At 44.8% G+C, this 25116-nt stretch overlaps 1 protein-coding gene across 10 annotated transcripts; it reads left to right on the top strand.

The window, feature by feature from the left end:
* The first annotated feature begins 211 nt into the window (after window positions 1–211).
* Window positions 212–23206, top strand: ZNF266 (zinc finger protein 266). 10 transcript variants are annotated; one of them, XM_063700953.1, is made up of 10 exons: window positions 226–518; window positions 613–700; window positions 949–1012; window positions 1575–1735; window positions 15582–15735; window positions 16626–16742; window positions 17172–17298; window positions 17897–17977; window positions 20061–20149; window positions 21081–23206. In XM_063700953.1, exons 4-10 carry the CDS (start codon window positions 1698–1700, stop codon window positions 22524–22526), a joined length of 2052 nt encoding a protein of 683 aa, XP_063557023.1. In that variant the 5' UTR covers window positions 226–518; window positions 613–700; window positions 949–1012; window positions 1575–1697; the 3' UTR covers window positions 22527–23206. The 10 variants fall into 10 exon arrangements, with proteins under 10 accessions (XP_055227697.1, XP_063557023.1, XP_063557025.1 ...); XM_055371722.2 differs by lacking the exon at window positions 1575–1735 and having other exon boundaries at window positions 212–518; XM_063700955.1 differs by lacking the exons at window positions 1575–1735; window positions 15582–15735; window positions 16626–16742 and adding exons at window positions 15763–15846; window positions 16507–16576.
* The last annotated feature ends 1910 nt before the right edge of the window (window positions 23207–25116 follow it).

The raw sequence follows: 25116 nt of genomic DNA, 5'->3' as shown, positions 1-25116 counted from the left end.
TAGCCCCGTCCGCAGGGCTGGTTCTAACCTCAGCCTTGTGCTCTGGGCCCCTTTTGGCCTCCATCCCTCAAGGTAAGCAGACTCCAAGGCCTCCAAGGCGTCTCCGTAGCCACTGGGGAGTAAACCAGAATCTCTCTGCCTGAGGTTGTTCAGCTCGGCTCAGGTTGCAGTTCCCGAGCGCTCCTCCAGGTTTGAGGCTGCAGGCGGAAGTGACGTCAGCGGAGCGCTGCTGTGTTTTCCGGCGCTTTCTCCGCGCCGCCAAACCGGTTTTCTTCCTGGTGGCGTTCGGGCTTAATACAGCTTTGGCGAGGTCGGATGACGGGTGGGAGCCAGCGGTGGAAGGGGTGGCGAAAGTACCGGTTTGCCCCAGGCCGCCGAGGGGCCTCCTTAGAGAGACCTTGCCTGCTCCGCTCGCGTCCGCCGGGGCCGCGCGGGTCCTCCTGGCGCCGCCAGGTTCAAAAAGCCACTCGAGTTGTCACTGCGACGGCCCTGGGCCAGGAGCCGTTTCGGGATCTGTCGTAAGGGCGCTTCCTCACGATTTTTGCAAACACGGTGATTGCCGCTTCAAACTCCTCCAAAGCAATTCTTTGTGACTTTTTTTTTTTTTTCCAGAAACAACGAGTTTTCGTCGTTCGAATCAGGTTGACTGTGGTCCTTCATCCCCCCAATCTCCTGTACCTGGCGAGTCCAGCTCGTCGCGGTGAGTACTGGGGTGAAAGTTGGTTTCGGGGGCTTCTTCCTCCTGTTTTATCTGAGAATTTGTTTTTCTCTTTGCGCATCCTGTATTTACTTTTGACACACTACATTCAGGTAGAAACATAAAGCTATTCTTTAGGTATCTGGGGTGTGGTTATTTCTCTATGTGAATATAAACGTTTGTAGACCGGAAGTCTTTCTACTGAAGAAAAGCAAGAATACTCAGCTATTCTTTTTATCTGAACTTCCTAGGCCTGTACCTCCCCACAGAGCTTCAAAACAAGGGCTTTTAGGAAGAAGGAATGGAGGCTTTGAAGTAAGTTGAACATTGCAGGCGTGACACTTAAGGTTTAAATGCTTGGTAATACGTGTCCTATAGATAAAGACATGTCCTTTTAAAACCATAATACTATTAACCCAGAAAATTTAAAATGTTGTTAATATGTACCCTGTGTAAAAAGGTACAGTTCTCCACTTTGTTCCAATATGTGGTTTTGATTGTTTTGGGATCTATTACGTATCCAAGTTTCATGTCTTTTAGTCTCTTTAAAACTAGCAGACACTGTTTATCCATTATATTGTCTTTTTGCGCAGTCACTCGTTCTCTCAGAAAGTTATACATTTTGGTAGTTCCGATTGTATTCTGTGCCGTGTTTAAATGTATCCTTCATTTATTGGTGTATCCTGTAAATGGATGAGTGTCTGAATGGTTAGTTAAGGCATAGTAAAAAAATTCAGCCTAGGGCTGTTCTTAGGGAGGTTGTAAACTAGTGGAGGAGGCTGTCATGTAACCAAGCAAATAAGTGTATTACAAATTGATGAGGGTCTGTAAGTAAAGTAGAGGACAGAATTATTTTCTCTATTTTTCTTTGGAATAGGCAATGCTAAGAAAAGAGTGATATGCAAGCTGAGACCAAAAATATGGTATGATTTAGCCATATTGAAGGGGAAGGAAATAAGAGCTGGGCAAAGCATTCTGTGAATTGGCTGACTCCGCTTCTATGGTGAGAGAGAGGAGTGCATCAAAGATTACTCCCAGGTTTGACAGAGTCAGTATTCTTTCTTTGGTTGGGGAAACAATGTGATGCGATAATTTAATCTTAAATGTATGACAGGAAATAGTAAGTGATATCTTTTTGGAGACAGAGTTTCGCTGTTGCCCAGGCTCCAGTGCAGTGGCAGGATCTCGGCTCACTGAAACACTGTAACCTCCACCTCTTGGGTTTTCAAGCCATCCTCCTGCCTCAGCCACCCTAGTAGCTGGGATTACAAGTGTGCGCCACCATGCCTGGCTAATTTTTGTATTTTTGTATTTTTTTTTTGGTAGAGATGGTTTCACCATGTTGGCCAGTCTGGTCTCAGACTCCTGATCTCAAGTGATCCACCCACCTCGGCCTCCCAAAATGCTGGGATTACAGGTATAAGCCACTGTGCCTGGCCAAAGTAAGTGATATCTGACAAATGAGGTAAATCAAGGGAAAATAGGAGAAGCATGAATGTGTTTTAATTACATGAATAAGAAATTAATTCAAGGGATTAATGAGAATCAGTGCTTGATCACTGAAAAATAAGCTCTCCATGAAAATTCACTGATGTTAATTATTAGTCTTAGGAAATATGTATATTCATAAACAGACAAAACTTCTTTCAATGTTGTTTTTTTCAATTCACTTTTGGGTTCCTTCTCCTACCTAAATTAGTCCTTCGTTTCCCTGAAGGAATGTCCAGAGTAAGCACTCTGTGTGACTCCTTACAGACACTCGTACACCTAGGGGGTTGGCTTGATACAATCCATGTAAGTAAATGACCAGAAAACTCACCTGCCAATGTGGGCTGCCAAAAAGCTGTGAAGGGGCCACATGGCCTGGAAATACAACAGATCTTAGAATAATGTCTGTTAATTATAACATCGATGACGGAAAAAAAATCAAATTCCAGTAGGGCCACTCTGTAGATTCTGCACATTCTTCCCATGTCTGCATGGGTTTTCTCTGGGTACTCTGGTTTCTTCCCACATGCCAGAGATGCACGTTAGCTTAATTGGTGTGTCTAAATTGTCCCACTATGTGTGTGTGTGCCCTGAGCTGTTAGGATGGGCTCTGGCCATTTTCATCCTGGAACTGGAATAGGTGGATTGGAGAATGAATGAATGAATACAAACTATTGTAAAATAAAAATTCCTAAAACATTTGATAATGATACAACTGTACAACAGTAAATGGTACCACTTAGCAAGCTGGCCCCATTTGTTATTGTTTTTGAGCTTCTTGGTGGTAGGAGGTGGTCCTTAGAGTTTTTGCTTTGGAAACATTTATTTGTTGATTTAACCCACCACTGTTAACTGCCATCACATACCAATTCATCAAAAATTGGATAAATAGCCTATTTTTATTAGTCTTTCTTAAATGTATATATATTTCACATTTATTTCAATATTTAATATTAGAAGTGTTTGGGGTCTTTATTTAGAAGTTTAGTGATGTTTTTGTGACCAGAAATATGCTGTAGGAGCTTAACTCGCTTATATCAATTAGCATGTGAAAAAATTCGCTTTGTTGTATGTCATTTCGCTTAAAGTCTCAGTTTCCAAGAACCTGTTGATGACTTTAAGTGAAGACTTAAATTCTATACATTTTCTCTGTTTGGCACTTAGGGGTTCCAGTGAACTAGCCGCATGTAGTGAAATCATTGATGAGGATTCTGATATAAAGTTGCTGAGGATGTGCATATACTGCTTTTTGGAGAGTGTATTGGCAAACCAATTTCAAAAACTGTTGGCAGTACATACTAGGTTTATACACATACATGCCCTACAGCTACAGTAATGTGTACAGTATGTGTATCAAGATAAAAGTAAGCCAGGTGCAGTGGCTCACGCCTGTAATCCCAACACTTTGGGAGGCCAAGGTGGGTGGATCACTTCAGGTCAGGAGTTGAAGACCAGCCTGGCCAACATGGTGAAACCCCGACTCTATTAAAAAAATACAAAAATTAGCCGGGCATGGTGGTGGGTGCCTGTAATCCCAGCCACTTGAGAGACTGAGGCAGGAGAATCACTTGAACCAGGGAGGTGAAGGCTGCAGTGAGCCGAGATTGCGCTACTGCACTCCATCCTGGGCAACCAGAGTGAGACCCTGTCTAAAAACAAAACAAAACAAAACCCAACTGACTTGAGACCTCAGTTACATCTGCATTCTCTTCATTTTTGCTTATTCTTCTGTTAGAAACTGGTCAAAGGTCGTGCGTGCGCTCAACAGGAGGGTGTTATCCAGGGGTATGAATGCCAGCAGGTGGGGATCTCTGGGGTCATATTACAGTATTTGGCCACAGTGTGGCTGTAGCCCACTGGATGGTGAAGTTTGCTGGGTTACTCAGGCGGGAGTTAGTCATAGTCCTTAGGGAAGATTGAAGCAGTGTTTCAAGGCAAAGGCCAGCTGCAATGGGTGGGTCAGCCTATAGGGGGAGTCAGGACACCACTGTAGCTATGAGGCTTGGACTGGTTCGTGTCTGCGCTGGAAGTGCTGTGACAAACACACCTCTGGGGCACACTCACACTGATGGTGATGGGCAGCTATGCACAGGAAATTTGGGTGCCACTTTGTTTGCAAGGCCTGGGACTTCAGTGTTCACATTCGGAGGCCTTTGGGAACAAACCTTTGGGGCACAGGTCATGCAGCAGCATGCATCCTGGCATGCGCATTGTCTGTGTCATGAGGGACACAAGCCATCAAGCCAGTCGGCACGTGCAGAGGGTGCCTCTGCTAGTGGGAGTCCTTTGAGCATGTGGCGTCCGTATTAGGAGGGCCACAGGGTGGTGGTGACTGGACCAGGGTTTTGTGGTATTCTGAGGACTGTGTTCTGGGCACATGGCGTGGACAGAGCACCCTCCAATGCCCTCACACCCACACTGCTGACCACTGTGTCGCAATTGTATCCAGCAGGCGACGCTCCCTTGTGCAGTGTCCATCCCATGTCCCCTTTTAGTATGTTCCTCTAATTAGGTCCTGAGGCTTCTGTCTCTGGAGAGTGGCTGTAAATTCTAGCTCTGTCCCGACCAAGAGGAGAGGTGTTCTGGTGTGTTGGGCAGGTTAGATACAGAAAAGGCAACACAACAAAACACACAAGTAGCAGAAGCATTTTATTCCTCACAGATCCGCGAGAAGAGGGTTGCCCTTGAGGTCCTGACGGCAAGTCAGGAGACAGCCGGGTGCTAACCAGTGGGTGGGGAATGAGACAGAGAGGACCTGTGGGACTGTGCGTTTGTTACGGTCCATGGGCCTTATCTCTCAGGCTTTCCCAGCGTGGTTGTGGATTGGGTAGACCTGAGCAGTGGGGAGAACTGATTTACATGACTGATGTTGGCCAGTAGGTTTCATTATGGTCAGCAGCTGTGGGGTGTGTTGGGTTTGGGGTCAGTGAGGTGAGGAACAAGTAGGCTATGTCACAAACAGCACACAGGGAGGGGAAAGTTTTAAGTAAGCCAAAGGTGATGGGGTCTGACTGGGTTCCAAATAACTTACGTCAGGCCTAAAAATAGATGTAGGGCAGTTATGTTGGAGGGTATGAGCTGATGATTTAGTAAAGTGTATGTAAAGATTAGTGGTATTGTGTGTAACCAAGGGGCAGGAGTGGTTGTGGTTGGATAGGCAAGGCTGGAGGTCAAGATATAAAGTGAGAAGGGTAGTAGTGTTGCGGGACGATCAAAGATGGGAGAGACTGAACAGAGTGAGTTCAGGAAAGGTCTTTAAAAGGTGATCACCTGGCTCAGTAGGACTAGCATCCAGGAAAGTCTGAGCCCTGGACAAAGAAAGCAGCCACCTTTAAAGCACTCTGGCCGGGAGCTACTGATACAGGAAGCGTACTTACAGAAGCGAGAACGAAGGCAGTTGATCAGTCTTTTACATTTATCTATACTACATGTTCCACATCCCTGGGAAACCATGTTTCTGTATTAACCTTGTAACTTTGCAGCTGCGCTAGGGAGGTGAAGCAGGAACTCACTGAGCCTCAAGGAGTGTGAAACTAGCAAGTACAGATAAGGCTGGCTGAGCACAAGGAAAAACAGGCAGTTAGTATTCTTCTCTCTTAGGCTACTGGGTGGGGGGGCGGGGTAGGAGGAGGGGCTACGCTACACTTAGCTTTTGCAGGAAAAAGTAAAAATTTTTGGTTGTCTTTGATTATACTTGTAAAATTCATGAATTCCTTCTTCAGTAGAAGGCATCATGGAGTAGGTGGTCCCCTCCCTGGGGTTAAGGAGTTTACCGCCATGAGGCAGGTGCCTCTTGGGGAAAACAGTAATCTCCATTAATTTTAGTAACTCCTACCAGATTTTCCCTCAGGCTTGGGTATGTGGGTGTGCACATATGAGCAGAATGCAAGTACTCTACCAGGATCACGGGCTAAGCAAACAGTTCAGAAAGAAAAAAATGTTCTGTGTCCATTTGTGTTTTAGGAGAGGCAGTCCACGGACATCACTGTGTGGAGGTTTTAGTGTAATGGTGGAGTCATCTCCACCATCAGAGTCTTGGGTCAGGGCTGTGTTGCTGGAGGCAATGTTGTTTCCAGCGGTGATATTTTGGGCTAGGACAAGGTCATCTAGGATGTCACTGGGGTATCCTTTTAAAGTGGATACCCATTGAAGTAGATGTGGCCCTCCAGGTTGTAAACCAACAAAGCACCTAGTAAGATGAACCGTTAACAGAATGATATGTAGCTGTACCTGACAACATGTTTTTGTTTCTGTCTTTTGGTGGAAGTTTAGGTTCAGATGGGTCCCCTATCAGATGAGCAGCTGCCGGGCCTCTGGGACAATCTAATGTTAGTAAGTCCCAGGCGACCGTGCACCTTTGATTTGGCCTTCAGTGTTTGTGGGATGGGGGCAAGATTGAAAATAAGTTAAGCCCTAGAGCATGATAGAGAATTTCAGGAGTTTGTTTTTTGTACTGGAATTTGAAAAGTAGTTATTTGAGGACATTTTTCTGTCTTTCAGTGAAACCAGTTATCTGAGACCTATTAGGGAAATGAAAGTTCTATTGAATATATTTTTCGAGGCACTAGCATTATGTATTTTAAGAAATGAAACATGGGTTGGACACAGTGGCTCACCCCTGTAATCCCAGCAGTTTGGGAGGCCGAAGTGGGAGGATTGCTTGAGCCCAGGAGTTTGAGACCAGCCTGGGCAACATAGCGAGACCCTGCCTCTTAAAAAAAAAATTAAATTGACAAAAAAGAAGTGAAACATATATGTAGGTTACTAATAATGTCTGTAACTCCGAAGGGAATAAGTAGTGTCCCGGCAAGGCCTCGTATTGTGCCTTTAGTGTTTGGAGAGGTATGGGATTTTGCTTTATATTTTGGGTATCTGTCAGACAAGAGATTCCCAGGGTTTTGGTTTTTTTTTTTTTCCCACCCTGGAAGGGACAGTTTTTAGGTAATGACCCAATAGTTTATTGTAACCATGAAGAAGGTGGGTCGGTTTGTTGACCTGGGCATCCAGTGCTAAGACAGCTGCCTGAAGTTTGGCCGGGCACGTTGTTTCTTGGGTCCTGTCCTTTATTAGGGACATCCTGGCTAAGGGATGGAAGGCAGCAGCATTCCACTGAGCCCCATCACTTATAATGGTCAGCAGTGGCCTTTGCACAGTCTATGAACTCCCATTAGTGTTCACTTAGTTAATCCCAGGGCCTTTCCAGGTAGTCAGGGGACCTGTGGGAGGGAGGAGTGACCACCTTCAGCACCCTGGCATCAGGCAAGGGACTGAGAACAGGGGAAGCCACTGCCTCCTGCGGGTGGATTAGACCCAAGGGCCTGAGATTGGCTTCATTGTGGCCTAAGGAGGCCTCAGTGGCCAGGCAGAGCTTATGGGGGGTTGTTTCCCTGACCCAGAGCACAGTGGGCAGCTGCATAGGAGGATCACAGGCTCAGGTCTGTGAGATCCTCTGTTTCCAGGAGAGCCCAGTAGATGGCCAGTCACTTGTTTTACTGGTGAATAACAGGAAGTCAGGAGGGGCAGTGTCTCTCCTAGACGGCCTGGGGCAGCTAATGACCATCGTAAGTGGTCTAGAGACTCCAGCAGGCATTTAAAAAGTTGCCAGTCTCTAGCATGAAGGGAGTCCTTTTAGGAAGTTGATTTTTTTCCCCCCGTTTTCTTTTTTTTTTCTTCGAGGCATTAATAGGAGTGCTTGTTGATTTTAATTTAAATTATAAGTATAATTTGTAAATCAGGAATATGTTGCCACCAGAACCCAAAAATTACTAAAAGATACTGGAATTACTTCCCCTTAATGACATGTCAAGAGTTTCCTTGGGGAAGGCTGTTATCGGTGCGGTGCATACCTGTGTTCCTGGAGAAGGTGGATGTTGTTAAGATCTCGTTTGCAAAGATCATATGTGATGACAGATCTGTTGGGTAGCCTGGAAAAGGTGTGTTGTGTCCCATCGGAGGGAGAGGCAAGCTGCAGCTGAGAGGCTGTTGAAATAGGCACTGAACAGGGCATGTTGTCCAGGCCGGGTGTGGTGGCTCACACCTGTAATCCCAGCACTTTGGGAGGCCGTGGTGGGCAGATCATTTGAGGTCAGGAGTTCAAGACCAGCCTGGCTAACATGCTGAAACCCTGTCTCTACTTAAAAAATATATATATATATTATCTGGGCATGGTGACGCACACCTGTAATCCCAGCTACTCGGGAGGCTGAGGCAATAGAATCCCTTGAACCCTGGGAGGCGGAGGTTGCAGTGAACCGAAGATTGTGCCACTGCACTCTAGCCTGGGTGACAGAGCAAGACTCAATCTCAGAAAAAAAAAAAAAAAAAAAAACATGTTGGTCAAATTTATAATTAAAAGCACAATAGTTATTGGTTTTTTATTGAATAAAATCAGGAGTTTTAATAATATTGGGTGTGGGCACCTTGATGGATGGGACCACAGTATGAAGGCTGTAGTAATCCAGCATGAGGTGCCCTTTATTTTCTTTTTCAGATTCAAGAGCAGGCACAATTGGGCTGTCAAATGGAGAAGCAGTAGGGATAATCACCCCTTCATTAATTAGGTTTTATAGAAGTTTTCATCCTTGAGGCCCTGTTGTAACTTACATTGGGCCATGTGAAATATTTTCACTGATTATCCATGGGGTCCCATTTTATCAAGCCAATTTGTAAGTGTCAAAGTCTCACTTTAATTTTAATTTGTTATTTATTATGTTAGCATATTTATACCTAATATGGAACATTTTAGGGCAATGGGTACTATGACTATGGGAAATTTAAGCAAGGCTACAGTTAAGCGAGGTGTACCTATTTTTTTCCTCCTGTATTTAGTTACCCTTTTAAGATTTTAGGGAGCACAATGTTTGAATTTAGTGGGATCCCCAGGTGTAAGTGTAATTTGAGCCCCAGATTGAGTAGGCCTGTACAGTTTTGTTAATTGGTACATTTTACCACATGTTAGTTAAAGTCTAATTACCTTTTATTTTTTTCCCCATGTCTCATGGTCTGTGTTTAAATCATTAAGTAATCTAGGGCCAGCGGGATTATGTTTGTTAGACCTGGCATTTGTTTAGTACTTAAAGTTCAAAAAGTTCCTCTTTTTTTTTTTTCTTGAACTTGTAACCTCCTAAATCTCGAGGCTTTTTTTCCTTTTTTTTTTTTTCTTTTTTTTTTGGTCTTAGACTTTTAACTGCCTGAAGGGTTCTTAATTTCTGTCTCTGGTGATAAGAGGAAAAGAAGGAGGGGTGAGGCGCCCAGTGCTTCTAGGCAACAGAGGACTGGGAACTCCAGACCTCAAGACAATCAGTTTCTTTCCCTCTATTTTTTTCTTCTAAGTAAAATCTTCAGAATGGCTTGTATCTCCAGGTGGCTAAAATATTTTTTCCTTTGTTTACCTGACAAGCTCCCGGTGGTCCCGAGTGGCCCCTGGTCCTCTGGCCTCCATTTGTGCTTCCCATCTGACCCCTTTGTAGGCAGCCGCCTTTCTCTCTAGGGTGCCCAGTTGACCTCGTCAGGGTGGGGGCGTAGAGCAACAGATGCAAGGGAAGGCAGTGTCCTGGGGATAGCAGACCCCAACAGCAACCTTGCCAGCGAGGTGCCGTCATCTCCCCAGTGAAGGGGTTGCTACTGTTGTCAGAGTGGGAAGTCTGGTGGCCTCGTCTGTACTGCTTATCCATACAGTGGGCAGTCAGAATGCCGGTCTTCCTCTTGCACTCCGCTAACCCTTTGATTGGCCCAGCGCCTGCCTTACCCCTTCTGCCTCTCAGTAGCAAGCCCGTTATGCCAGAGTGAGGCCTTGGGAATACAGTTGGCTTCCTCCAGCCCAGCAGTTCTATTTGGGGAAGTGACAGCAGTCTTGGATAGTGACTGTCGTGCCCCTCTTGCCCTCTTAAGGCTAGCAGTTGGTGAGTCCTAGGGAGCGCTTGGACTATGGAGGACCCACTCAATTTAGGGATGGGAGTGTTGGCAGTGCTCCACAGAGACAACAGGCAGCAATGCACAGCAGCAGAGAGGCACCCCAGCAGGCTGTGGAGCCCTCCCATATGGCATCAGCCATGTGAGTGGGCCAGGTAGTAAGCAGGCCAAGAGCAATCTGAAGGCCTGGTCTTGTGTCCCTCAGGTTGTGACCACACACCCTGTTCACCACACTGAATATATTTTCCTCTGTTTTGGTCTAGGGGGTCTCTCTCTCTCTGAAGAGTGGCTGCAAATTCTAGCCCTACCCAGACCGGGAGGAGAGTTACATTCCAGTGTGTTGGGCGGGCAAGATGTAGAGGAGGCAGCACAACAAAACACATGAAATGTCAGAAGCATCCTCCTACTCACAGATCCCCAGGATGGGAGGCTGCTCTCGGGGGCTGATGGAAGTCCAGAGACAGCCGGGTGTTCAACCTGTGGGATAGGAATGAGAGAGGACCTGTTGGGCCTTGCGTTATTAAGGTGCATGGACGTTATCCCTCAGGACTTCCTTTGGGGGTTGTGGATTGGTTGCACAAAGGAAAGTTCTTATTTATATGACTCTGGTGTTGGCCACTAAGTTTCACTGTAGTCAGCAGCTGTGAGTTGTGTTGGATTTGGGGCCAGTGAGGTGAGGAACAAGCAGGCTGTATAACAAACAGCTACACAGGCAGGGGAAGTTTTAACTAAGACAAAGACGATGGGGGTATTGGAGCTGAGATAAATAAACAGCTAACTGGCGTATTTCACTTTTGGTTCTTTACCATCCATATGCACTCTCCTACACACATAGGAATTTCTTTGGAATAATTAAACAAGTCTATATTCCTACCTAAGAAGATATGAGGGAAGAAGTCTTCACCCACCCCCAAAGGAGCAGATGCACAGTTCAAACAGTCCTTCGTATTCCCATGGCACGCCATGTCAATTACTCCTCAAATTTAGTCCCATTCTAACTATTCTGTTTCTTAAAGAGAAAATTATAAACGTAACCTCTAATAATGTGTATATAAAATAAAAGTGGGAAAAAGATAGAAGTAAATGGTTCATTTAAATAAATAAACACATGGATATAAACACTCATACGTATAACAAGCAGAGAGAAAACATGCAAAACTATATTTCTTGTTTCTGTCACTGGTCTTGAGGTTGTAGTTGATGTCCATGGTTTACTTCTTCAGTGACTAATTCCATATTTTCCCTGCCCTCCACTTGAACCTCAGCTGCTCCGGGTTTTGTACCAGGGAGGAGCGATCCAAATCTTCGTTCGCCCAGAGTCCGAATCCTCTGTTGTCCTGCTTTCGTTCAGTTGTGGTTTTCCATTAACCTTTTCTGTGGAGTATAGAAGTACTCGGAGGTTCTACACTTCATCACTTCATCCTCCTTGCCTCAATTGTCTAGCAGTGCCACAGTTTTCCTTTGATAATTGGGATTAACCACTCCAGCCAGTAGATTAACTTTTTTCTTTTTTTGTTTTGCCTCTTGGTTTAGTGGTATATGAAGCCCAAAAGGGCCAAGTGGCAGTCTCCTGTTCCAATGCATTAGAACCATAACCGTGCCCCCTGGGGGAGGCATTTTCCTCTAGGGTCTAAGAAGATCTTCAGACCAGCAGTGCTCTGAGTTGCTGGGAATAAAAGCAAACTTCTGTCCGTGGAATTAATTCCACCTTCACCCATCAGTTCTATTTTTTTGTTTTGTTTTGAGATGGAGTCTTGCTCTGTCACCCAGGCTGGAGTGCAGTGGCACAATCTCGGCTCACTGCAACCTCCACCTCCCGGGTTCAAGCCATTCTCCTGCCTCAGCTTTCCAAGTAGCTAGGATTACAGGCATGTGTCACCACGCCCAGCTAATTTTTTGTGTTTTTAGTAGAGACGGGGTTTCACCATGTTGGCCAGGCTGGTCACAAACTCCTGACCTGAAACGATCCACCTGCCTCGGCCTCCCAAAGTGCTGGGATTCCAGGCATAAGCCACCGTGCCTGGCCTACTCATCAATTCTTGGACCCATGTATTCTGACTCTGGGGAGACAGTACCATGGAAGGCTTTATGACTCAAAGCGTACACCTTGACCTATGAGTCAGAATTGCTTTCTAAGGGTTGTCCCCCATTTGGCCCTATAACTGAGTTTTCAGTATGCGATTCCGCTTTTCATGTAGATCCACTGCTTCTGAGTGATGGGTGTGTGATGGAACCAGTTGATTTCAAGGACATGCTTCCATTGTTGCACTTCCTCTGCAGTGAAATGCTTTGCTTGTTTGGAAACTCTGTTGTGTGGAGGCCATGACTACTGATAAAGCATGTTGTGATTCCGTGGGTGGTGGTGCCAGCAGAAGCCTAACTAGTCGAAAGGCAGATCCACACCAGAACGTGAGTCTGTTCTGGTGGGGATGAGTCTTTGACAATTTCCTGATAGAAGAAGGCCCATTACAGCATGGCTGGCTGGTCTCCTCTAAGGAATGGTGCTGTATTGGATGCTTAGTGTTGATTTCTGCTTTCAGGAGATTAGGCCCAGCAGTAATGTTAGCTGGGTCAGACTTGGTAAGGGGAAGTCCTTATTGCTGAGCCCACACATAGCCTTTATCCCTGCTGTCATGAACATTTTTTAATGGGCCCATTGAGCAAGCACTGAGGTGCAGCTAGGAAAAGTAACGGGTATCTTTAGAGCACGTGATTTTGTCTGCCCTATTTCTAGTGGATCACGGCAGGCATTCACGTGGGACACAATCTTTCCTTTCAGAGAGGTCCATCCATATGCCTTTTCCTAGGTTTCCTTGTTACCACTCTGGTTCCTTCCACATTTTTGACCATCCAGCCAAGCCATCGGCAACTTTTGATGAATCTGTGTATGTGTATGCATGCATCTTGTCAACTCTTACTCCAGACCCAGAAGCAGGCGAATACACTGCCTGAAGTTCTGCCACTCGGAAGATTTTCCTTTAGTACTGCCCCCTTCAGGGTCAGCCTTTAGCGGGGCTGTAGTGCTTCTGCTCTGCGGGTACTAGAGCTAGTCATTGGACTCGGGGAAAGCAGGAAGCAGCCCTCTGGAATGCAGGCAACCCTGGCTATTGTGCTCATGAGCAGAGGAAGTTGGGGTGCCAGTAAGGATACAAGACTGAGAGCACTAAATATCCACATTAGGTGGCCAGGGGAAACCAGTCTTTGGTATGCAGACAGGCCATGGGTGGTGGCTAAGTGCATAGAAGGAGACAGTATTCCTGTCACCCTTGCATTCTTTGAGTAGTTCAATGCATTTCCTCAGAACTCAGATGCATATTGTGTTATGAGTTGTGATGGGGCTGTAGTCTGGGTGTACTTTAACAGTGTTGAGAAGGATCTCAGTTGTCTGTCCAGCCATCACTGGGTGCCTTTAGGCTCCATGCCAGGTCAAGGGCAACATTGGCACCCAAAGATACCTAAGGCTGCCCATGAGATAGAGAGACTCCACAAAGAAAAGCAAGTTGCAGTGTCACCCAGCATCATCCAAGAACATTCCTAGAGACACGCAGAGTTCCTTATGATAAAAGGTTTTGTTGTGGCCAGGTGCAGTGGCTCACGCCTGTAATCCAGCACTTTGGGAGGCCAAGGCGGGCAGATCACAAAGTCAGGAGATCGAGACCATCCTGGCTAACAGGGTGAAACCCCGTGTCTACTAAAAATACAAAAAAATTAGCCGGGTGTGGTGGCGGGTGCCTGTAGTCCCAGCTACTTGGGAGGCTGAGGCAGGAGAATGGCGTGAACCTGGAGGCGGAGCTTGCAGTGAGCCGAGATTGCGCCACTGCACTCCAGCCTGGGCGACAGAGTGAGACTCCGTCTCAAAAGAAAAAAAAAAAGAAAAGGTTTTGTTGCTCCAAAAATAGGAAAGTTCAATGTGTGTATCTATCTACCCAGTAATGTTGTTACAAGATGTATAAAGGAGTATACATTACAGATACACAAGAAGAAATAGACAAGTCCACAGTTGCAGTGGGAGATTTTAGAATTTTTATCTCATGTTATTTAAATAGTAGAGAAAAATGAAGATAGGATGTACATTTGCGAGAGATGAGCACACTGTCTAATTTACCTGTCCAGTGTTGTGTCTGCTAAATGAAGGAAATCACAGAGTGCTTATCTGGAGTTGAGAGTGAAAGGATAGACTGGAAGGGGCAAGAAGGTTTTCATGGGGAGACGAACATGTTTTACATCTTGTTTAGGCTTTTGATTACGCAAGTGTATGCGATTGTCAAAATTCATCCACTGAATACCTAAGATCTGTACTTTTAATTGTACATTAATTATATTTCAAGTTAAAAATAACATAATTGGTTTAGATTTCACCAAATTAAACACATTTGTGGCCCTCATCAGCCTAAGGATCCCCAGTTTGAAACCCATGGTAGTGGGTACAATCTACACCAGGAGTCTAGACATGGGGTTTCTGTAACCCAGTGTGACCTCAGAGTTTCAGCCTTCTCATTCGTAGAATAAAGGCTGTAGCGTCCTTGTGGGGGTGTATCTGGTTCATGGATAATGAACTGTTCAGTTTTCAGTGATTTTCATCGTTCAGATTCCATTCTGTCAATCAGCATTTGCACTGTTGTTCTGTGTTTGATTTATTAAAGATTGTGATTTTTATTAAATTTTATTTTAATTGTATAAATTTTATTAAATTAAAATACATTCTATTGTTGGGTCATACTCGGTTTATATGGAGTGGGTGTTCAGTAACACATGTGGGTAGTGACCATGGTGTTGTACTGTGCAGGTTTAGACTAACGCTGGTCATGTGGGAAAGTAAGAGCAGCCACAGATTGGGTGTCAGGGACAAAATTGCCTATGTTCAAGTCCTGGTTCACAACTTCCAAACTGGATGATTCTGGACCAAATCCAAGTGTTGTCTGAATGTAGGTTTTCTTTTATTTTTCCTTTTGAGACAGAGTTTCACTCTGTTGCCAGGCTGGAGTGCAGTGGTGTGATCTCGGCTCACTGCAACCTCGGTCTCTCAGGTTCAAGCGATTCTCCTGCCTCAGCCTCCTCAGTAGCTGGGATTTATAGGCATGCACTACCATGCCCAGCTAATTTTTGTGTTTTCAGTAGAGATGGGGTTTCACCACGTTGCCCAGGCTGGTCTTGAACTCCTGACCTCAACTGACACACCTGCCTTGGTTTCCCAAAGTGCTGGGATTACAGGCATGAGCCACCGCGCCCAGCCTGATTTTTTCTTTATCAAATAGGGGTCATTGATATCTACTGTAAAGGGTGGTTATGATAATTAAGCGAGTATATAAAGTTGCTAGTGTGACTTCTGACACACACTGTTCCTCAGTAGTGGAAGTTGGTCTTCCTACTATTTGTAGTGTACACCGTTTTCCATGTCTTTCCTCTATATGCTCTGCAGAGAGAGTGCTAATGATGTCTGATGACTGATAAGTAATGCTTGTTGATTAATGATTTATACAAACAGGATACCATTAACCCTGGATAAAGAGAATGGAGGTTACCTCTGTCCGTGTAGATTCCTAAGCTGTCCTGGAGTGATCCTTGGAGTAAAGGAAAGGTGCTTTGAAGCACATTTAGCCATCAGCCCTGTGGGATGGCAGCCACTGATTTGTCCTATGGTAAGTCCTGTTTCTGTTCATTTTCAGATACCCTGCTTTAGGTGTCCCCCCACACAGTATGGAGTCCAGTGGCCTGTGCCTGATCATTCACGCTGCAGCTTCATTTCTGAGGTGCTGATGTGGGCTAGGGAATGCTTTGTTCCGTTTTTTTTTTTTTTTTTTTTTGAGACAGAGTCTTGCTCTGTTGCTCAGGCTGGAGTGCAGTGGCATGATCTCAGCTCATTGCAACCTCTGCCTCCCAGGTTCAAGCGATTTTCCTGCCTCAGCCTCCTGAGTAGCTGGGATTACAGGCGTGTGCCACCACACCTGGCTAATTTTTTGTAATTTTAGTAGAGATGGAGTTTCACCATGTTGGCCAGGATGGTCTCGAACTCCTAACCTCAAGTGATCTGCCTGCCTCGACCTCCCAAAGTGCTAGGATTACAGGTGTGAGCCATCACGCCCAGCCAGAATACTTCATCAGCCCCCTGCTGTGTGTGCTTTGGGAAGAGGTGCTGTGTATTTCCAGGGTTAAGTTTCCTTATCTGTAAAATAAGACTGTTACCCTTTTCCCAGTGGGCAGCATGGCTGACCATCCTTTTTTTTGCCTTTACGTGAGGCAATACGCCCTGGAATTGATAGCGGTAGTGTGTATGTGTGTGTTTTCTTGAGCTTGCGGGAGTATATGGGAATCTCACAGTAGGACGGAATGACTTTGGGGTATGTGAATGTGGAAATTATCGTCAGCCCTGGGTTCTCATGCCTTCTTTCTTTTCCATGAGGTCTTTACAGGGACCCAGTCTGCCTTCAAGAAAAGACAGTAGAAAGGGTGGTGGCTGACTGTCTGACAAATTGTTATCAGGTATGCAGGAAGTGTATCCTTTTCCAAAATATCATACTTGCATCACCAGGTAGACACATTTCCTTCTACACAGAATTATCTTCAGAGCTTCTTAAAGCAAATAAAGCTTCCTTCAAGGACTGAGTCCCTAGTCGAATTCCCGGAAGGAGTGGAGCCTGTCGTATTGGTGAGGGTTTGCCTTGAATGTCATCCCAGTATTTCAATATTGATTAATTAGTCTTCCCTCATGGTCCCAACTGCATAATTTTTATTTTGTTGAGTGTTCTGACACATGGTAAGGGACATGAAAGTATCCTTTGAGATAATCTATCCATTCATCAGTGTTTATCTAGCATCTGCTCAAGAGTGTGCTGCAGTGGAGGGAAATCAGATGACCTCCCAGTCTGGTTGTGTTAGATACGATCATGTGTAAGAAGTGCCATTCAAGCCGTGTCACTGGAGGGGACTGACAGTGAGTGAGTGTGGATAGAGAGGACCTCCTGGGACCTCCTGGGGTGGGCAATGTGAGCCCTCAGACTCTGTAGGTATTGCATTTTGCAGTGAACACTGGTAGACATGTTTTGTGGCTCAAGCCAGCATGTGTGTGACGGTTTAGGATTCAGTGACTTTTGATGATCTGGCTGTGGACTTCACCCCAGAAGAATGGACTTTACTGGACCCAACTCAGAGAAACCTCTACAGAGATGTGATGCTGGAGAACTACAAGAATTTGGCCACAGTAGGTAAGACTGGCCTCATCCCTTGTAGCCTACTGTGGAACAGATTATGTTATGTACTTACTGTATTGCACATCAGAGATAGCAACTCTGAACACAATGGGAAATAACAGACATAGCCCCTGCCCTAATAGGGTTTCATCTACTTGGTGATTCTCAAAATGTGGTGTCAGATGAAGAGCATCACCAGCACTGTTGGAGATGTATGTTCTCAGTCTCCACCTTTGACATACTCAGTGAGAAACTCTGCAACAGGGCCCCTGTCATCTGTGTTTTAACAAGCTCTCATGAATCTGATGTGCTATAATGTTGAAGAATGAGATGTATAGTTGTTTCCCATGAGAATGAAGATCTCTTTGTTTCACTTAACTTCCTATTTGGATAAAAGTCTTAGTGCTTTGTAAGTGTGTACATCAGCCTGGATTTGGGCTTCAGGGATCAGAGATCACCAATCTTTTGGGGGCACAGACAGATGATATTTGCATTTTTAGCCCTTTTAAAATAATTTCACTGCTTCCATTGGAACTGTATCTCCTGAGTTGTGGAAAGATTTATCATCTCTTGCGTGAGCCTCTTCTGGTAATGTATCTTTCTTTGTGCACAGGATATCAGCTCTTCAAACCCAGTCTGATCTCTTGGCTGGAACAAGAAGAGTCTAGGACAGTGCAGAGAGGTGATTTCCAAGGTGAGTGTTCACAAAGGACCACCCTGGTCAATAAGTTCAGTATGTTTATAAGTATAATGAGGAAACTTTTTTTTTTTTTTTTTTGAGATGGAGTCTCACTCTGTCACCCAGGCTGGAGTGCCGTGGCACAGTCTCAGCTCACTGCAACCTCCGCCTCACAGGTGCAAGCGATTCTCCTGCCTCAGCCTTCTGATCTCCTGCCTCAGCCCCCTGAGTAGCTGGGATTACAGGCTCGCGCCACCATGCCTGGCTAATTTTTGTATTTTTAGTAGAGACGGGGTTTGACCGTGTTGGTCAGTGTGGTCTCAAACTCCTGATCTCATGATCCGCCCACCTCAGCCTCCCAGAGTGCTGGGATTACAGGCGTGAGCCACCACGCTTAGCCATAATGAGGAAACTTTTTAAGATGTGCTTCATCTCACAGTGTTGAGGCCATTATTTTTTTTATTTTTATTTTTTTCTGAGACACAGTTTCACTGTCACCCAGGCTGTAGTGCAGTGGTGCAATCTCGGCTTACTGCAACTTCAGCCTCCCGGGTTCAGGTAATTCTCCTGAGTACTCATCCTCCCGAGTAGCCGGGACTACAGGTGTGTGCCACGCCTGGTTAATTTTTTGTATTATTAGTGGAGAGAGGGTTTCACCACATTGGCCACGCTGGTCCCAAACTCCTGACTTCAAGTGATCCACCTGCCTTGGCCTCCCAAAATGCTGGGATTACAGGCATGAGCCACCATGCCCAGGTAGGCCATTTCTTTCTCAGAAGTTAAGAAATCTTCAACTTCTCATACTTTTGCGCTTTGTCTACTCATTCTTTTCTGTGATAGGACCCATTGGTTTCTTCTTTAAAAGTTCCTGTTTTGGGCCAGGTGTGGTGGCTCATGCCTGTAATCTCAGCACTTTGGGAGGCTGAGGCAGGCAGATCACATGAGGTCATGAGTTCGAGACCAGCCTGGCCAACATGGTGAAACCCCGTCGCTACAAAAATACAACTGTTAGCTCGGCGTGGTGGCGCACTCCTGTAGTCCCAGCTACTAGGGAGGCTGAGGCAGGAGAATCGCTTGAACCTAGGGGCCGAAGGTTGCAATGAGCCAAGATCATGCCGCTGAACTCCATCTGGGGTGAGAGAGCAAGACTTTGTCTCAAAAAAAAAAAAAAAAAAAAAAAAAGGCCTGGCACGGTGGCTCACGTCTGTAATCCCAGAACTTTGGGAGGCCGAGGTGGGAGGATCACCTGATGTCAGGAGTTCGAGACCAGCGTGGCCAACATGCTGAAACCCCGTCTCTACTAAAAATGCAAAAATTAGCTGGGCTTGGTGGTAGGTGCCTGTAATCCCAGCTACTCAGGAGGCTGAGGCAGGAGAATCGCTTGAACTTGGGAGGCGGAAGTTGCAGTGAGCCGAGATTGTTCTATTGCACTCCAGCCTGAGTGACAAGAGTGAAACTCTTTCTCAAAAAAAAACAAAAAACAAAAAACAAGCTCCTTGTTTTGATGTGTGCTTTTTGTTCTTTTCCTCAACTTTCCTTCCACGGTAATATTCTTTGTGTTCACCATCAGTTTATAATTTTCATAGAATCAGTTTGTAGTAAACTATGTAAAATTTTGACGCTATATCCTTATTATTGCCAAATTTTTGATATACAATCTTCAAATCTGTCTTTGTGTTTGTTTTTTGTTACCGTGTTTAATTTGAAAACAAATACAGGGGCCAGGTGTGGTGGCTAATGCCTGTAATCCCAGCACTTTGAGGGGCTGAGGCGTGTGGATCACGAGGTCAGGAGTTTGAGACCAGCTTGGCCAACATGGTGAAATCTCGTCTCTACTAAAAATACAAAAATTAGCTGGGTGTTGTGGCACGTGCCTGTAGTCCCAGCTACTCAGGAGGCTGAGGCAGGAGAATCACTTGAACCTGAGAGGCAGAGGTTGCAGTGAGCTGAGACCACGCCATTGCACTCCAGCCTGGGCAACAGAGTGAGACACCATCTCAAGAAAAAAAGAAAACAAGTACAAATGATCCCTCTCATTTTCAGCTCCATCTGTCTACCCTGTATGTCTACAAACCCTTACATTTCTTTTTCTCTTTAGCTTCAGAATGGAAAGTGCAACTTAAAACCAAAGAGTTAGCCCTTCAGCAGGATGTTTTGGGGGAGCCAACCTCCAGTGGGATTCAAATGGTAAGATTAACAAGCATACGTCTTAGTTTTCACATTTAGAGATGATTGGGGATTCCATTATAGAAAATCAGAATAAAGCTGGGAATGGTGGCTCACACCTGTAATCCCAGCACTTTGGGAGGCTGAAGTGGGAGGATCACTTGAGGCCAGGAGCTCTAGACCAGCCTGGTCAACGTAGCAAGATCTTGGCACTAAAAACTAAATTTAATTACATTAAAAGAAAAAGAAAATTAGCAGAATGAGACCTCTTTGAGATAAGTAGCATTCCCAAAAGGGATAATGACTCTGGAGACAGACTCAGAATACGATGACTTGGGGATGCTTAAAACCTAGCTTGACACTTATTGTTGTTTTTTTCTTAGACAGAGTCTTGGTCTGTCGCCCAGGCTGGAATGCAGTGGCATAATCTTGGCTCACTGCAACCTCCACCTCCTGGGTTCAAGTGATTCTTGTGCCTCACCCTCCTGAGTAGCTGGGAGTACAGGCACGTGCCACCATGCCCAGCTAGTTTTTGTACTTTTAGTAGAGACGGTTTCACCACGTTGGCCAGACTGGTCTTGAACTCTTGATCTGAGATGATCCGCCCACGTTGGCCTCCCAAAGCACTGGGATTACAGGTGTGAGCCACCGTGCCCAGCCAACACTTAAGTGTTTTAGAGTTCCCCTCAAGTACACATTTGTAACTAGATAGTGAGTTTTTAAGACAGTTTCATAAAACTCTACAGACATTTGAGATTAGAGTAGATGGTACAGCCTGGCAGGAGTTTTTTGTCATTCCACTGGAAAGAAATCAAAAGGGCATTACTTATATGTGTGTAATGAAAATGGTAAACATGATAATAATCATCACAGTGTTCCTCTCTTCAGATGAGTGGAATCTGTTAATCAATCTGAACAGTCCTTTAATCATCATTCATTCCTTTATCAACAGATAGGAAGCCACAACGGAGGGGAGGTCAGTGATGTTAAGCAATGTGGTGATGTCTCCAGTGAACACTCATGCCTTAAGACACATGTGAGAACTCAAAATAGTGAGAACACATTTGAGTGTCATCTGTATGGAGTAGACTTCCTTACTCTGCACAAGAAAACCTCTACTGGAGAGCAACGTTCTGTATTTAGTCAGCGTGGAAAAGCCTTCAGCCTGAACCCAGATGTTGTTTGCCAGAGAACGTGCACAGGAGAGAAAGCTTTTGATTGCAGTGACTCTGGGAAATCCTTCATTAATCATTCACACCTTCAGGGACATTTAAGAACTCACAATGGAGAAAGTCTCCATGAATGGAAGGAATGTGGGAGAGGCTTTATTCACTCCACAGACCTTGCTGTGCATATACAAACTCACAGGTCAGAAAAACCCTACAAATGTAAGGAATGTGGAAAAGGATTTAGATATTCTGCATACCTTAATATTCACATGGGAACCCACACTGGAGACAATCCCTATGAGTGTAAGGAGTGTGGGAAAGCCTTCACCAGGTCTTGTCAACTTACTCAGCACAGAAAAACTCACACTGGAGAGAAACCTTATAAATGTAAGGATTGTGGGAGAGCCTTCACTGTTTCCTCTTGCTTAAGTCAACATATGAAAATCCATGTGGGTGAGAAGCCTTATGAATGCAAGGAATGTGGGATAGCCTTCACTAGATCTTCTCAACTTACTGAACATTTAAAAACTCACACTGCAAAGGATCCCTTTGAATGTAAGATATGTGGAAAATCCTTTAGAAATTCCTCATGCCTCAGTGATCACTTTCGAATTCACACTGGAATAAAACCCTATAAATGTAAGGATTGTGGGAAAGCCTTCACTCAGAATTCAGACCTTACTAAGCATGCACGAACTCACAGTGGAGAGAGGCCCTATGAATGTAAGGAATGTGGAAAGGCCTTTGCCAGATCCTCTCGCCTTAGTGAACATACAAGAACTCACACTGGAGAGAAGCCTTTTGAATGTGTCAAATGTGGGAAAGCCTTTGCTATTTCTTCAAATCTTAGTGGACATTTGAGAATTCACACTGGAGAGAAGCCCTTTGAGTGCCTGGAATGTGGTAAAGCATTTACGCATTCCTCCAGTCTTAATAATCACATGCGGACCCACAGTGCCAAAAAACCATTCACGTGTATGGAATGTGGCAAAGCCTTTAAGTTTCCCACGTGTGTTAACCTTCACATGCGGATCCACACTGGAGAAAAACCCTACAAATGTAAACAGTGTGGGAAATCCTTCAGTTACTCCAATTCGTTTCAGTTACATGAACGAACTCACACTGGAGAGAAACCCTATGAATGTAAGGAGTGTGGGAAAGCCTTCAGTTCTTCCAGTTCCTTTCGAAATCATGAAAGAAGGCATGCGGATGAGAGACTGTCAGCATAAGGAATGTGGGAAAACCTAAAGGTGTCCCTGTTCTCTCTGAAGACATGAAAACTCACTGGGGAGAAACCCTATGAATGTAAAAATGTGGAAGCAACTTTGTATCTCAGGTCTTAATGAACACATATGAATTCACAGTGGAGAAGACCCTGCATCAGGGAATGTGGAAATGACTTCGCTGAATTCTCAAGCCTTACCAAACACATCAGAAATCTCACTGGAGAAAAACCGTATGAATGTAGAGAATCTGGGAATACCTTTCTGAATCCCACAAACCTTAATGTGTGTATGTGAACTCACATTGGAGAGAAACCCTGCAATTTAAATGGTATGGTCTGGATGATGCACCACTCCATATTTGTAAGCCCTAAGTCCTAGTTCCTTACATTATAACTGTATTTGGACATAAGGTTTTCAAACAGGTGAGTAACTTCAAATGAGGTTGTTGGGTTCGATCCCTAATCTGACATCACTGGTGTCCCTATAAGGGAAACTGAAGGAAGGATACACATGGAGAAGACTGTGTGGATCCACCAGAAGATGGCCATCTACAAGCCAAGGACAGAGACCTGGAACAGATGCTTTCATTATGGCCTCCAGAGGAAACCAACCCTGTCTCCACCTTGATATTGCACTTCTAGGCTCCAGAACTGTGAGGCAATAAATTTCTCTTGGTTAAATCATTCAGTCTGTTATTTTGTACAGCAATCCTAGGAAACTAATACTGTGAGGAACTTGGGAAAAGCTTTAGATCAAGCTTGTCCAACCCGCAGGCCAGGATGGCTTTGAATGCAGACCAACACAAATTTTTTAAGCTTTCTTCAAACATAATGAAATTTTTTTGTGATTATTTTTTCCGTTCATTAGCTATCATTAGTGTTAGTGTAAACACAAAAGCAACCACAGGAGAGACGTTCTATGAATGTAGGACATGTGAAGAAGTCTGTAAGTGCTCATCAGATCTTAATACTCACTTCCAACTCTTGTGGTGATAGGCCCTGTGAAAATCAAAGACCATCAAGAAGAGAAAGTTTCTTTTACTATGAAAGTCATAAATGTGACTTCACCCAACATTTAGTGACTTAGAGTGGACTGAGGCTCCATTATTAGTAATGTGGAGAGATTTCATTAAATGTTTATACCTTACATGAGGAATAAAAATTCACAGTGTAGAGAACACTTCTGCTGTAAGGCACGTGGGAAAGCTTTTACTACTTCCACGAGGCTTATTTTACATATCTAAAATTAGACTGCAAGTGAGCCAAGACCCCTACACTCCAGCCTGGGTGACAAAGCAAGACTCTGTCTCAAAAAAAATAAAATAAAATTAGACTGCAAATGTCCTGGGAATGTAGGGGAATGTATGGCAACCTTTAAATATCTCACATGCCATAATGTTAACATGAAATCTCACATTGGAGGAAGAACCTATGTATCCCAGGGATATGGTGTCACCTTATTTCATTGCTCAAGCCTTAATATCTTTGTGAGAATTCACACTGGGGTAAAACCCTGTGATTATAAAAAGGATGCAGGAAGTACTTCATTTGCTTCTCATATCTTACTGTGTCACAGTTCATAGCCATGTGAATGTAAGAAATATGGGAAAGCTGTCAGAATCTCTTCACAACCCAGCATGAAGTAACTTGCAATGAGACCACACAGTCTGTGAAACATGGAAAGCCCTTTGCTGTTATCTCAGGGATTGCTTAAGTAAGGTTTTGCAGTAGAGAGAAATCCTATTAGTGTAAGAGGTGTTGGAGAGTGGTAGTTCAGCTAAATAATGTTGACTTCTCAGATTGGAAAACTGACCAATTGAAAATGTTTTATTAGCTCTTTTAAAATAATCCGTGTTCACCTGGTGCAGTGGCTCAGAGCTGTAATCTCAGCACTTTTGAGAGGCTGAGGTGAGTGGATTGCTTGAGCTCAGGAGTTCAAGACCAGCCTGGGTAACCTGGTGAAACCCCACCTCTACAAAAAAGACAAAACTTAGCTGGGCATGGTGGCTTATGCCTATAGTCCCAGCTACCCAGGAGGCTGAGGCAGGAGAATCATTTTAGCCCAGAAGGAGGTTGCAGTGAGCTGAGATTGTGCCACTGCACTCTAGCCTGGGTGACAGAGTCAGACGCTGTCTCAAAACAAAAAATCCATGTTTCAGAGCAGTTTTAGGTTCACAGCAAAATAGTGTGGAAGGTTCAAAGACATCCTATATTCCTGCGGCCACTACACATGCATAGCTATCAACAAACTCCACCAGAGTAATACATTTGTTAGAATTCATGAACCTGCATTGCCACTTCATTATCACCCAGAGTCCACAGATCATCGGTCCTCCCACAATTCTTCCCTCCCTCTCCCCAGCCCGACAACCACTCATCTTTTTACTGTCTCCATAGTTTCGCCTTTTTCAGAATGTCATAGAGTTGGAATTGTGCAGTACGTAACTTTTCAGATTGGCCCAAAGTGATGACTTTACATCCTTCTTTTCCAGTTCAAATGTTGCCTTTTTCAAAACCACTCATGGCCTGCCCCGCCCTCATGCTGTGCCCATAAAAAGCGCAGGCTCCACTAACAGAGTAGAAGAGGGTGGGGG

The sequence above is a fragment of the Gorilla gorilla genome, chromosome 20 (assembly GCF_029281585.2).
Source record: "Gorilla gorilla gorilla isolate KB3781 chromosome 20, NHGRI_mGorGor1-v2.1_pri, whole genome shotgun sequence".
Lineage (NCBI taxonomy): Eukaryota > Metazoa > Chordata > Mammalia > Primates > Hominidae > Gorilla > Gorilla gorilla.
This window is presented reverse-complemented; position numbering and strand designations above follow the sequence as displayed.